The following is a 15,266-nucleotide window of genomic DNA, read 5'->3' as shown; positions in this document are numbered from 1 at the left end:
AGGATGATATAAAACATTTAGTCAACAAGAATTGTTTTCAAGTACCTATTCTACCCAGCTTGATTCAACTAAAAAGAAAAGATTACTTGAAGAATTTGATGATAAAACATTTCGACCTGGAATCTAGAAAAAATGCTAGACTTGAGAAAATAAAATTCCAGGAACTTATCAACCAAACAAGTTGATGATGCCTTTCCAAAAGTTGATAAAATCTCGGTTTATCGAATACATTTATTTTAGCAATGCCACCCGTATTCAGGGGTTAAATATAGGCAACTGAAAGCTAATATAATTATTTGAAATCCACGAAGATATGGTCTCCAACAATTTCAATAAAACCCATCAGATTATAGGTATACGCTTCATTACATCACGATCTTCAGTGAGACAGATCTGTTTTACGGCCTCCATTGTTATCTAATCTAATTCCGCTCAATTTCCCCAGGGGTGCAAAAACGTCAAGAAAAGTAAGGATTATTTCATTTGTTCCGACTTCCATTGTCTAATTTGATATAAAATGATTTGAAATTCTTGAAAGAATCAATAAAATTAAAAAGATCAGCTGAAAATAACAATGAAATAAAACACAAACAACAATTGAAAATTGAACAATGAACAATAAATGAAAAAACTAAAAATTAGAAGATTCCAAGCCAAGTTACTTCACGACGTTTCGATTGTGAAATCTTTTAATTTTTGATTTTTTTATTTCTTGTAAATTGTTCAATTTTCAATTGTTGTTTGTGTTTTATTTCATCGTAATTTCAGTTTGTTTTATTTTGCTTAATATAATCATTATTTTCAGTAAGGATTACTCCGAGACAGATCTGTTTTACGGCCTGCATGGTTAACTCCGCTTCATTTTTACCCAGGGGAAAAACTAGTGAGGAAAATTGTTGTTATATTGAGAAATATGTTTGACTTCAGAACGTCTTGTAAGAGATAAAACTCAAAATTCAAGTAGTGCACCTCGTAATACCGATACTACCAATAAATAAACGACCATAAAAATCCGATTTGCTTCGAAAATAACGCAACTTAAAAGTTCTCAATAGAAATTAGTAAAATGAACCGCTGATGCCTTGTCATTAAATATTCGTTTATATGCACACGCGTAGGATTCGTTTTACGGTCCATATTTTTGCTTAAGCGTGACTGCAAGTAGAAATAGATTTTTCAAAGGATCCTTTGAAAATATAACGAATTTTTTACCGAAATTCAAACGCAGTGTCCGACGCAAACAACCTCTGGGATGATAAAAATGTTCAAATCTCCCAGGAAATACTGATTCTCATTAGAAACTTACCAATTGAAGTTTCAGTTTGAGTTGACAGCAATTAAATTGATTACAGGATATTTCATTAGAGTAAGAGTTCATAACTTGAAATATATGGCCTTCCAACAGGGATTTACGATCTTTGACAATTGATAATGATCATCTTGTTATTTCATCAGTCTGTTTTGCCAAACCACTATGGACGAATATAGTATTCAACAACACGCGCTGTCTGTGAGAATGTGCAGCAGAATCCGAGGCAGTCGATTTCGCGTCGCCCGTTAAACTTTTTCTTGCGGGGTTTTCCTAAGTCGCCGATGTGTGCGACCAAGCTACAAACCACAAGGGTACTCAAAGCCAACATAGCCCATGTCATCGGTCAAATTCGGTCTGATTTATCCGCCAGAGTCATCGACGTTTCGGATGCGCTCTACCCACAGAAGCCGTGGCTGACATTTGAACGATGTTATATTCCACATATAATGGCGTCAATAGGTTTTTCGAAGGAATAAAAATTTCGATGACATATCATACATTTAAAAATAGGAAGCGGCCGATAAAAGATCCTATACATTCCTCATCTTGAACATTAACACTACATGTTCACGTGTTTCTCATACAACAAAATCCACCAGTCATGAAGCAGTTAGTACACCGAAACAAAATATTTCTGAAATAAAGATTCCAACACCACTAATAACCAGATGTGGTAAAACCTGAATATTTTTGATGCTCATAGTTTTTTAATGAACTGGCAGAACCAGATTTTGTTATTTGAGAATTGATTATTACAGTATCCCACACAGGCGACTTACAATTCCATATTGTATATTATGAAGAAGAATGTACCGAGAATTGTGCTTTGCGGAATTCCACAGTGTAGCGGCCGAGATTATTCAATCATAAAGAAACGACATTACCAAAGATTTTGAGTGTAAAAAAACTCAATGAACATTATGCAATATTACTACATATTATAAAAATCCCCCACCGCATCTGTCGGAGTTATTCAAGGGGAAGATTTATGTGTACCTATGATTTAATACACACATCGGAAAAGTCTAGGGATATTTTTAAAAATGGCAATAATTTTTTTTAGATCGCTTTAGGGAAAAAAAGTTGACGGGTGATTATTAAACGAATGTAACTTACAACAAAATTTATTAAATGGTCAAAAATACTGAGTGCGCATATAAGAAAAACTAAAAAAAAAATATGGCTCTTCTTTGGCACCCCGAAATAAAATCATAATACAAAAAAAATTGGAATCAGTACAAAGTATGGCCTCCACGCTGGTTTATTACGGCCCTACATCTATCGTGCATAGACAAAATGAGATTGTCAATGTCTTGTTGAGGTACATTTGCCCATTCAGCGATTAAAAGCTCTCTCAATTGAAACGTTGTGTGAATGTTCCCCATATGCGGAGTAATTCTTCGTTGAAGCATATCCCACACGTGCTCGATGGGATTCAGGTCCGGTGATTGTGCTGGCCATGGCAATACGTCAACTCCTTCGTTGGTGAGCCAGTCAGTCACTAGACGCGCGACATGTGGACGAGCATTATCGTGCATTAGGTGGAAGTTTTCACCAACAGCACCAGCAAACGGACGGACGATAGGTAGAAGAATGGTGTCGAGGTACTGTCGAGCTGTGAGGGAGCGATTTGGAAAAACGAGATCGGTTCTACCGCCGATCATGATTCCGCCCCATAGCATTACTGTACCACCTCTGTGTGTGTGGACTTCCTGGACGTGTCTCAAACGTTCATTATTTCCAGGTCGTCTCCACAGTCTTACTCGACAAGAATCTGGATGAAATCCAAATCTGGATTCGTCTGGAAACAAAACTGTGGCCCAATCATTTGCATCCCAGTTTTGATGTTCTTGACACCACTCTAATCGACACCAGTCGATTTCTGACAGTATCACGACCAATGATTACCTGGTGCGTCTGCTGCAACACGTTAACCAACTCAGGTGCTGTGATTGTCGGTTGTCTTCTTGCGGTTAAGACCAAAAATCGGTCTTGAACTGCAGTTGTAGCGCGTCCTCGCCCTGGATGTTGTTCGACTGGACTGCCAGTTTTACGGAAACGCCGCCACAATCGACTGATAACACTTTGGGAGACCCCCAAACGAAGAGCTACATCATTTTGTCGCATGCCACCTTGAAGAAGCCCTACAGCTCTATTCATCTCAGCCAATGGTAAGTGATGGCGTTCCATGTTAAAGCACAATATTTCCAGTTTAATTGCTGAGCAAGAACTGCATAGAATGTACAAACTCGACACTTTCAGATTATTCATTTTAGCCGAAAACCTACAGTTTGTAAAAAACTTGATAAAAGATTAGTTACCGTTTTTGCAGGCTTTGTTCAACCCATAGAAATCTACAGAGTGGTCGAGTGTACCAATTTAATCGAAATTAAACGACCTCATGCATTTATTTTTATGATATTTAGTAGGTTATAAAAATATCCCTAGACTTTTCCGATGTGTGTAGTTTTGTGTGATGTGGTTGAAATATGACTATGTTATTTGTGAGAAGTCGGGACGCTGGTACTACCCTGCGTACTCCCTTGGAAATATAACAAAGCAATTTTCTACGTAATGTTCTTCATTCACAGTTCTAAAAATCCGCAGTAGCATATGTCCATATTTTGAGGATAGCTTACTAAATATTCCAACGTTGAAAATAATGGTCACATATAATGTGATAATTGAAAAACTATTTAGACGGATACGATATTATTTCTTTTCAAATTGATACTTTAGCTACCTCAAGCATTTCATTTACATTGAAACTGCCTTTCACGCCATACAATTCATATAAATATATCAAAAGCAATCGCAAAATCAAAACTATCACTAGAGAAAATAAATTCAAGCCCTAACAAACCAATGCAACAGATGTGATAAGGAAAGGTTGCAACTGCATTGATTATATTTTACGTAGAAAATTATTTTGAAGGTTAAGGTCGCATTTTTGGTTTGTGTTGTCTTCAGGCAGGTGGATACTTGCCTAGCTCATGAATGATTGATAGTTGTGAATATACTATTGTTTGGATGAATTCAAAGCTCACCGCTATGTAAACCCATACCAATGAGTAGCTCCATCCATACGAAAAGGGTTTTTCGATTAGTCCAAAATGATACACAACATTCTACAATATTAGGGAATGTTGCCGAGCGTTCCAAACTATTTACGAACATTCCACAGATCACAGAATGTTTCCAGCTCCTATATCTCTAAAAGCACAGTATCACGGAAAAACGGAAACTTTCTCCTTGGAGCTACCACACCATATAACTCTCTTGATCATGCACACTATCAAGGAAAAACGGAAACTTTCTCTTTGGAGCTACCACACCATATAACTCTCTTGATCATTCTACAATGACCTGAAACGCTCCAGACTATTCCCGAACATTCCAGAATGTTCCGAAATTTTCTGTAATGTTATGAAACGCTCTTGAACGTTCCCGAATGTTCTGGACTGTTATGGAAATTTCTAGAAGACCAAACTTCCAACCCCTGCATCTTCTAGGCACACCCTTCAGGTAAAAACGGAAACTTTCCTAATCCTTCTACACAAATCTGAAACGTTCCAGACTATTCTGGAATATTCATGGATATTCCAAAAGTTTCTGGAAGGCTCTCTGTAAAACCCTTCAGATAAAAACGTTAGCCTTCTTCACGGACAAGCTGATATGAAACTATGACATAAAAATAAATGTAAGCATATGTGTTGCTACCTGTGCTTAGCTAGGTCTGATACACTAATGAAAATATATCCCCAATGTTCTTTGCTAAGTGAATACGATTCCTTAGCTTTTTCCTAAACTAGATATTCCTTGAAGACTTTGCTGAAATACTGCTGAAGTTCCAACTAGGATAAATAAAACCAATTTCATTTGATTGTTTGCCGATTTTTCAGTTTAAATGTCATGAATTTGTATGATAAGATTTGTGAATAGTCTTACTGCTACCGCAGTTGTCGGTCGATTGATCAAACCACCAACACTGACATAACAACTTGGCAAGTTGACTGGGATGTCACACCAATAGGTGGTTCCACTTATGTCTCGCTTGTGTTCACACAGTTATTTTTATCAAGAAGTTTTCTTGGTTATTCACATTTTGTCTTCAATCAAGTACCGCCTGTTCGGTACTGACGACGCCTAACAGGCTGAAACAGCTGTCTACCGGTGGCTCTTAAATTGAAATCAATATAGGAGTGATCAGAATAGTACTTGTTTATTTATTTTTTGATTTTCATGGAATTATTTTCCAGCAGCAATTTTTGAAGATAATGAAAAAATGCATAAGCTATTTTTTCTTACTGGCAGGAGTTTATATTCCTGAAAGAAAAAATTGATAGACTGGAAACTCTACAAAATCATAAGAAGAGAACTATGATATTTCCCTCGTGAATATATTCAGCTATTTTGTTGTTCAATTGATTTTTTGAACTGAAAGATCCTTGTCACTAAGTCAAATGCCAAAAAGCTTCTGCCTCAAGTTCAAATGAAGCGAATCCACTTGGTAGAACTGGAACACTTACCTTCTTCCGCTGGAAGTTCTGAAACAGAACGAAACAATTAATTAGTTAGGAAAACAATTACGGCATACAAATCAGAGATTCAAATCGATTGAAAATGAATATAACCAACAAGCAGTTGCAACAATATATACGTTAAATAAATTTATGAATACCATTGAAGTTAGAGTTTGAGAAATACATAGTTTTATATGAAGATTATGCATAAGCTACTTTCCGGGATATGTTTGGTAGTTGTAAGTAATCTTTGGTAACTAACGATATTGTTTTCGAGACTCTTCAATTCCTACTTATGACATGTCAAACGCACGGTATGATTGAGTTTTCAAAGCAATACATATTTATTGTTCTGAACAATTTTGTTTAGCGGGTTTTCAAATTGGGTGAAATATAGTCATTAGTGATACCCAAAAACCTCAAAATTTGATAAATGGATTTCCATTTTTTAACGAACTTTGTTATTTTGCAATACCATCGGAGCGTGGTATTCAAAAAGGTTATTTACTGCCGAATGCAACAATATGAAAACAAGATCAATTCTCAAATTGAAGGAATTTTATTACCTAAATAACGAGAAATTTTAGCAAAGTACATTTATTCAAAAGTAAGATGTTCGAAAATTAGAACAGAGTATCGTAAATGACTGAACTCATATTTTCGTTGGAAAGAAAAGAAATCTTTCACGTATAGTCAGTGGGCATACTTATACGAGGAATTGGGCAAATTTCGGATATGCAGTTGGTTACCCCGTTCACAGGCAGATGGGGCGACGACAAACCTGTTGTTTGTTGTAGTCTTCAGCTTAGTTCGAGGAATGATACTCTGACTGAATTCGATTTTCAATTATCGGAAATCATCGACTTTATGTTGATGATATACACTACCTGACGAGTGGCCAAACAGCCCGAAACCGGTCTGCAAGTGTGGTAATCAACGAGGTAATCATTATCATGTACCCCCAAATTTATTCATTTTGCTAATGTTCGCTCTATTTCACACTTCTGAAATAAAACAATACAATAAAATTTACGGTTTCTACTGTTAAATTGTATTCAAAAAGTTGAAGAAAACCAGACTCGAGAGTAAATATACATATCACAATTTATTTCGCATTTATCTGCGGATTTTATTAGTCAGAGAGAAGTTTAACAGGTTTCTCACTGTTTATTTATGCGAAATGTTCCAAGCCAGGATAAATAAATGAATCATTCGAATTAAAGTTGAAGATTCTTCAAAGGTAACATGGCTAACCCCACAAATCAATTGTTGAATGTTGAAATATACATACACATGCAGCATCAACGTGCCAATTTTGAATTGGTGTAAAACTGGAAACGAATGCAGATTTTATTAAGAATAGAATATCGTGATCGAATAGATCAATCAAGTGATTTCTCAAGTAATGAAATCATATGAAAAGTATAACCAAGAGATAATGAAAGCAATAAAAAATGAAATCGAGCAATAATTGATTCACGGAAAATGAAAATCTCATTGTTGCAAGCAAAGATAACTGAAAAAAATCCTCAAGTTGTAAAATGAAAAAAAAAAACAATCCTGAACGAATTACGCAATGAACCCACAGAAAATCAACTGATACAAACTCAATATGTAAATACTATACATTTTTCGAATCTGAATAAGATCATCAAGACAGGTTTCTAATTCGGTTATAACCTGTATTGCTCACAGATATATTTTTCAATCTACCAAAATTCTACATTGAAATGCATATTTGCAAACATTGAAATGCAATGGAAATTTGTCAAATCTGTTTGGCCAAGTCATCAAAAAAACCTAAGTCAATGGCAGGGGTCTCCAAACTATGGCCCGTCAGTGTCATCAATCCGGCCCGCGACAGCCAATGATTTACTGTCATCAATCTGGCCCGCGACAGCCAATGATTACCTAATTGTTGTTACTATTGCTGTGATAAGTTGAAGAAGAAAACACAGAATGATAATTACCCGGTTTTATTTACTTGCAAGGTAAAACTTAACGACATAAATGATGACAAAGAAAACTTAAGTTGAATATATCATATAATTGAAATGAATCACAGTAAAACAAAAACAGTAATGAGATTTATGTAATTGTGATTTTCCACCGACAATACTTTGTAGTTGTGGATCAATTTTACTTGTACCAATTATCAAAAGAGATTCAAGATGCTCATCGGTTAATTGAGATCTGTAAACTTATAGTTAAGGGCAGAAATTGGCCCTTGGAACAAACTGAAAAAATCATTATGGCCCGAAGGCTTCCAAGTTTGGGGATCCCTGGCCTAGAGAAATGTCTCTGTGAATTCCAATGATGAGAAAAATTTAAATTGTAACTTGATTTGTGTAAAATGATCACATTTGAGATAATATAAGTTATTATATTCCGAATCAATTTGGAATAAATGATATGATTTATTTTGCAATACTGAGCTGTAATAACATGTAGATAAAAAAAGGAAAGCCAAAGCTTTCTGGAACACTGAAATATTGACCAAAAGTTTTTTTTGTGGAGAAAATCATCACACTACAAAAGATGAAAAAAAAGGGTGGACGAAATACTTGAGTTTTCAGAATTTTCAATACTACTCTCCAAAATATGCAGTTTCACACAAAATTTCAGAGTAAAAAACTTGATCTCAATTTTTGTAGGCCTTTGATTGGAGGTTATTTTTATTTTTTTCATTCATAAATGATATTTCTGCAGAAGACTTAAAATGATTTTCACAACTAATGATTGTTCTCCTTTACAAAGTTTTCCTATTGAATTTTACAACTGACGTGGCGAGAATAAACATAAAGAGTAATTAAAATCGGTGTTTTTATTCTTAATGAAATAACATATCTGTTTCATTTCACTGCTAAAATGAAATAACAAATCAATAAGAAATAGATGCGTGTAAATATCAGAATTGAGTTCGTTTTCTTGGACCACCCCGTATATTTTATCTCGATTGAAAGCGGAAACTTACATGAACCTATCAAACGCGAAAGGTTGAAAAAGTCAATACAATCTTATCGCAAAACCGTTGCTCATTAAAATAAGTTAGCGATTAACATTTTTCAGGACACGCCAATATGACTAGCGCTAAATATCACCTTTTCGTATTGAAAACATTTACCGTTACAGCGATCATTTCTAATAATAACTTTCCGAATTTACTACCCAAAAACTGACTGAAAAACATAAAAGACCGTTATCTCATAATTCACCGCAGACTATTTTAGAAAACTTGGCAGACAAAGCTGTTTATAATTTTTATGCAATCCTCTTTATAAACAAAGTATTACAGAAGTTTTTTTTGAATATTGTGGATCTCTTTCAAATTGCCAAGAATGAATCATAAGGTGCAAGATATAGTCGATTCTCCAAAACATATTGAGCAATACTTATACATTATTGATACTAAACGAGTCTATGTGCTCAGTGTTCTGTAATACGGATATTTATTAATCTTACAACTTGCCCAATATTGGTTTTCATCACAATCTCTCGAGCAATTTACGAAATATTTTGAGTAATACTATTAGTATCACAAAGTGATATTTCATGGTTAATCTAGTTTCTTCATTACTACACTGAAAAAAATTATAAATGAAACTTTTTGAACTGAATCATAAATATTTAGAAATAGAAGAAATCACTATCAATATTTCTAAGGAAGACAATTTTTTCTTATGATATTATTTAGAAATCAGTTAAATAAAGTTAGTAATCGACAGTTCTTAGATTCTGGGAATAACTCATTTCATTGGGCTCACTAAATTTTTTCCATTCAAATTTGAGCAAAGAACTATTCATCATTCAACACCAAAGTGTACTGTTTCTACCTGCTACAGACTTCATCAGTGGTTCTAGACTGAACTACATATGCATTGTTAGTCTCAACTGTCCACAACTCAACAAGAAAGACTAAACGTAAGCATGTAAATTTACTCCTAAGGAAACACCATCCATGAGTGGGTAGCAATTATAATAATGGTTAATTAACACAAAAACTAATTTCAAAAACTCGTATATTTGTTCTGTGGATGTCTACTTCTTTTTACTGCAGTTCAAACCCTCATAGGAGCATATCAGAATGATAAAAAGTTATTTTGAAAACAGAAACTACAGCGCTTAGAAGATCAGTCCTGGAAAAAGTGTACTGTTAAAGAATATATATCCTTAGATTCAAGACCTTGACCACATCATCATCAAACGTATACTGAACCAAAATGAATTGATTTCAGCTTTTTTGGTCTACTTCAATGTCACTGATAATACATTTTTTAAAAGAAATGTAACGAATTTGGAAAACCTGGCATATCCTTCAAGCGCTCAAAAAAATACCAATTACCACAGGACGGATGGCAGATCGAAACAACGCTGAGGTAATCATGAGTGAATCACGTTTTGGACTCACCTAAAAGTCCCATTATTCATCTTTGAATTCGAAATATTCAGTCAAACCCATATGCATTGACAATCAAATAATAATCGTTTGAAACTGTTGAGGCCTATACATGCCACCAGACTTCTTGATGCCACAATAGCCACACATCAATCTAAAGTATTCTCTGTACTAGTTTGCACAGGTCCTTCAATGTGTCTTCGTCACATGCTTTTGGATTTTGTTCCATGAACTGCTCACGAACTGGTTCCGAATGGAGTTGATGATCCTGAGTATCTTGATAATTAGCAAAAAGTCAATCCATCTCTGTCGTTTCAGTTCGTCAATAAATTAGGTGGTTCTGTGCACCGTGGTCGTGCACATATATAAGCAACTATTTGCATCAACGCTGGTATTCCCCAGGGATCTATATTGTCTCCAACCCTCTTGCTATTGTAGGTATATCAACGACTGACGACAGCACACTTGTTTTGTCATTCCATTTGGATTCCAGGACATCGGCGGCGGATGCACATCAGTCCAGTCACTATATCTTGATATATTGTTGTAAATTATCCCGTGAAAAAAAACTACGGCCGCCGCTGGTCACCGTAAATCGATTGTGACTTGGTCAAGATCGCGCTCAACTCGACTTGCGCTTCGCGATTGTTCTAGATGTCGCATGGCTTCGAGAGACTTCTAGCGACTTCGGCTTCAAGAGATTTTCATTGCCATATATAAAAACTATCTCTACGCAGATCGACGAAGTCTACTTGTAAAGGCGATAAACATTTGAAGTGTCAGTTGAAGTGTTTGTGTTGTATTGTCGGTGTAGCATCGAAATAAAGTTAAGTTGAATTGTAGAATGTAGTCAATTATTGTCAAAGTCACGGGGAAAACGTAACAATTTTCATGATTAATAAACAGAGACAGAATATCCATGTGTATACTATAAACTATTCTCAAACTAAAGGTTGAGTGAAGTCGTAGAATATTTTCATGTAGAATTTTAGCACATTACAGAGAAAAACGTCCCCTTATCGAAACTGAACATGGTGAAAATCACGCTGAGAAAACAGTGCTTTAAAACATGGAAAACAATTTCAACAAGTATATTTGTATTAATAACCCCAAGAAAATGTCAGTATAATACATGGGCTCTCTACTTTTAAAGACGACCCTGCCCCAATTATTTTTCCACTATACAACTTTGAGGGATTAGTGGGGGTGAATAAACTGGATTATTATTATTACAGCTTCAATAATCTGGTTCCTCCTGATATGACAGTTTACTGTAAAGACTTGAGTCTCAATCACGAATAGGCCACGTTGATAAGCAGAACATTTTCTCCCACATGGCTCCCCCCGAGCCATGTGGTCAATATCTTCGACCACATAAACCGCTCCATCGGCGTGAACCATCGCTTTGTTAATCATCGGCTGCTAGAGAAACATTCCGAAGGTTGTAGAGTGACGTCAGTTCAGACGTCAGAAACAAAAAGGTGACGTTACCCTTTCTTTGGTTTCTGCATCCTTGGAATGTAAGCATGATACTCTGCACGATGTCGGTGTTGCCAGATCAACTAGAAATCACTGTGTTACACAGTACTACCAAAGAATTCAAAACCCATAGAAGTTCATAAGTACGATTTTAGGGTATCCTGGAATTTAAAGTACCTACGTTGACCACCAGAGAGCGATGGCAGTCGCTGACATTCCGACTCCCCCTGCTAGCCAATTATGTTGGTAACCACATTAAATACTGACATCGTACTGCCAACGCTTTCTGGTGGTCAAGGTAGGTACTATGAATTTCAGGATACACTAAAATCGTAATGTTAAATCGTAATTGTATGTTTAGTATGGCACGGTATCAGAGATAGACAATGGAGAATGTTCCTCAATTTGGGTTATTACAGCAAATGCAAGTTTGAACAAAATGAAGTTGAGTTCAATTCATGAGTTTTCAAATTCACTTCGAAAAGTATTCAAATTGATGTTTCAAATGTTGGGTTTTAATTTTTAAAGGGATTTGTCTTTAATTCACATATTGGCAACAGCGCCAAGAATGTTAGATCGGAGTACAGGTTAGTAGTATGCTAGAAGAAGAATCATGTCAATAGTGTCAAATTAAGGCAAAATATAAATTATAGTTCAATACCATCTCCACAAGCCACATAAACAACAGTTGTTTTGTTACTTATTTATATAGAAGAAAATAGGTTAGGTGCACAAAATGTCATATGTCACAGAATGTCTCGGAACATATATAGAACAATGAGGGCAACCACGAAAATGCTTTCCGGTAGAGGGCGCTGAAGGGCGTGAGGTTAGTTCTCGTGGTTCTTTCGTTATTTACATAAGAATATAACGAATTTATTTGAATCATGCAACGAGAAGTCAGGAAATATTTTCAATAAGGGAGCTTTGAAACCAGCGATACTAGGGAGAAAGATATTGATGTGACAAGTAATGGAGCTGAGTCAGAGATTTCTTATGTCTACTAACAGAAATGTTTGTGAAGGTGATAGGTGAAATCAATGAGAACTAAAAATGAAAAATTGAAGGTAAATAATGATAAAAGTAACAGGACCAGAATATTCCAATGAGCTAGTCAAAAAAGAACTATTGAAATGTGAAAAAAATAATATTTAAACGATCAAAAGTATGACAAAATAACGAAGATGAATGATAAAAAATGCAAATGCTGAGACTTCGAGATATAATCTTCGTCGGAGTCAACGCACATATCGCTGAAGATGTATGCCGCAGTAGCAGACGCAACGTTGTTCAGGTTCCCTTCAACCGGCCCAGATTTTGGGCTCTTCAATTGTGATTTCGGCAGGGTTTTTATAAATTTAACGATATTCTTATATCATTTTATGTCCTTGCCACTATACACTTGTACATAAAAAGTTCAGCAGGGAAATAAAATCGAGTAACATTTTTCTCAGTGTACTTTCATGACGCTAAAATACACTAGGAATAAGACAATGGCATTTCTCGAGAAATCATACTTCCAATCTACACGAATTTAAGAAATTGTGTTACTGAATGAAAGACGAATAACAATCTTCAAAACAGACATTTAAAAAGAGTTCGTCAACATTCTGAAACCTGTTCAAGAACCAAAAATTGTTTATAAAACTGGTGTTTCGAAATACCTTATCAAAATGTGTATGATTTCATATTTTTGTCGAATCCCGTAATAGATAATATATTTCACCTTGGACTTTCACAAGATATTGACATTTATACAGTTTTTATGTACACAAAGTCTGTAAGTTTGGCAACGTTGCTTCGAACATTGAATAGTCAAACGCCAAAAGCGATATCATTGTTATAGTTTATTGCATACGATTACAACAAAAGCCTACGAATACATACGCGAGCAGATAATAGTTTTCATTTGGCTGGTCTGGGTAAATTTTAAAACCAAATGTACCTACACTTATATGAAAGTATAAGAATACTAGTCAAAAAAAATAAATTGCAACAATTTATGCGTCTATAATAAATTTTTCATCAAAGAAACAGATAAAGAATTCAGAAAAAAAATATTTTCGGTATTTAAAAGAGCAGTGGCAATAATGATTTCTTCAAAAAATTATTCTTTTATATTAATATTTACTGGCAAAAATGAATAGCTAATGGATAAAAAAAATTTGGAAACATTATTTTTCTTAAAAATCATTACTTGCATTTGCTAATAGGATTTCCCAAAAAATTCAATTACCTCATTTCTTTCCAATTCTTTATCAATGAAAATTGAAAAAATACATTTAGCTTTTTTATCAAACCATTCGAAATATTTGAAAAAAAAAAGTTTAATGCCTTACGTTTTTGAGTTTTCAATATGTTTGTCCGTGAATAACTTTAAAGTCGAATTCTTTCAATTTTTGGCTCCCATTTATAAACTCACTAAGATTTTTATATAAACCTTCAATTTGGGAAAAAAACGTTATTCAATAAAAGAACAACAAAAAGAAAAAACGCGATAGTTTTTTTTCTGTCGAAGAATTTTGTTTATTCTACTATCCACCAAGTGGGTATTTAATGGGGTAAGTAACAATTATTTTAGGGAATTTTCTGCTCTTCAAGCTCGTCTTTCTTAAAATTTTGAATTTTTGGAATAATTTTGATATATTCGCGAAAAAAACGGACCCGTCTTTTTTCTTTAAACTAAACTGTTTGTAACTTATAAACTATTGTTAACACCACTTGGCTCGAATCGTAAATCACTGTGTAAAATTACGAATCCTGTTTTATTATCAGTTATGACAAAAATAAAAAGGAATCTAACCTGTAATTCAAAATCATGACCCTTTGCCATAATTACCAAAACAGGCAGACCAATTATTATGTTTAGAAGAAATCAAAACAAACTTTGAAAGGCGACGTATTTCACATGATGGAATGTATATATAATTCACTAACAAAAAATTTAATTCAAAAAACATCTAGTATTATGTTCGAGATTCCAAAATTCTCTAAAAATGTTCATGTTGAATAGCTAGCAAATTTCAGATTTTACTACAATTATTTCTTATTTTTTCACTACAACTTTACTGTGGGTACTATTCCATCAATTATTTCTTTTCTTACTGTTATTACACTTCAATGTAATTTTTGCAGTTGGCAGTAATAAAACAAAATGTATCATTGCCATGTTTCTCAAATTGAATATATTTTTTCACTACCACATTTTGATAACGTCAGTCGCCATACATGGTTAAGAAATGGCCCCATGGGCGAACCTTGAAGAACTCCCAACTATTACAACGACCGTGTGACCGCATTTCAGATTCTCGCAGCTATTAACTGGGGCGTGTAAAATGATGAAGCGAATAGTTTTCTGAAAAACAACTTGCAGAAAGTGATTCATATGTACCACTGCCAAATAAAACAAATAAACGCATAAAATTGTTTGTTTGAAAACATGCAGGAAGTGCAACACGATTGAAAGAACGAGTCTATTTTGGCTTGCGGAATAGGACAGAATTCGTTTTTAGAATTCAAGAAGATTTCTGGTGACTCATTAGATATTATAATAATG

At 34.6% G+C, this 15,266-nt stretch overlaps 1 protein-coding gene across 7 annotated transcripts in view; it reads right to left on the bottom strand.

Moving 5' to 3' along the window:
- Positions 1 to 15,266, bottom strand: part of SERCA (ATPase sarcoplasmic/endoplasmic reticulum Ca2+ transporting SERCA) — a 53,706-nt gene that overhangs the window by 25,831 nt on the left and 12,609 nt on the right. For all 7 annotated transcript variants that reach the window (XR_012465500.1, XM_023166167.2, XM_023166159.2 and 4 more), the window contains exon 3: positions 5,842 to 5,859. Coding sequence is in view for 6 of the 7 variants with exons in the window: in XM_023166167.2 (XP_023021935.1) it covers positions 5,842 to 5,859 (18 nt within the window). In the remaining variant the exon portion in view is untranslated. The remainder of the gene's footprint in view (positions 1 to 5,841; positions 5,860 to 15,266) is intronic.

This window comes from Leptinotarsa decemlineata, unplaced genomic scaffold, assembly GCF_025532065.1.
Source record: "Leptinotarsa decemlineata unplaced genomic scaffold, Ldec_3_MD MMD2_tig00001064_RagTag_RagTag, whole genome shotgun sequence".
In the NCBI taxonomy this organism is placed as follows: Eukaryota; Metazoa; Arthropoda; class Insecta; order Coleoptera; family Chrysomelidae; genus Leptinotarsa; species Leptinotarsa decemlineata.
This window is presented reverse-complemented; position numbering and strand designations above follow the sequence as displayed.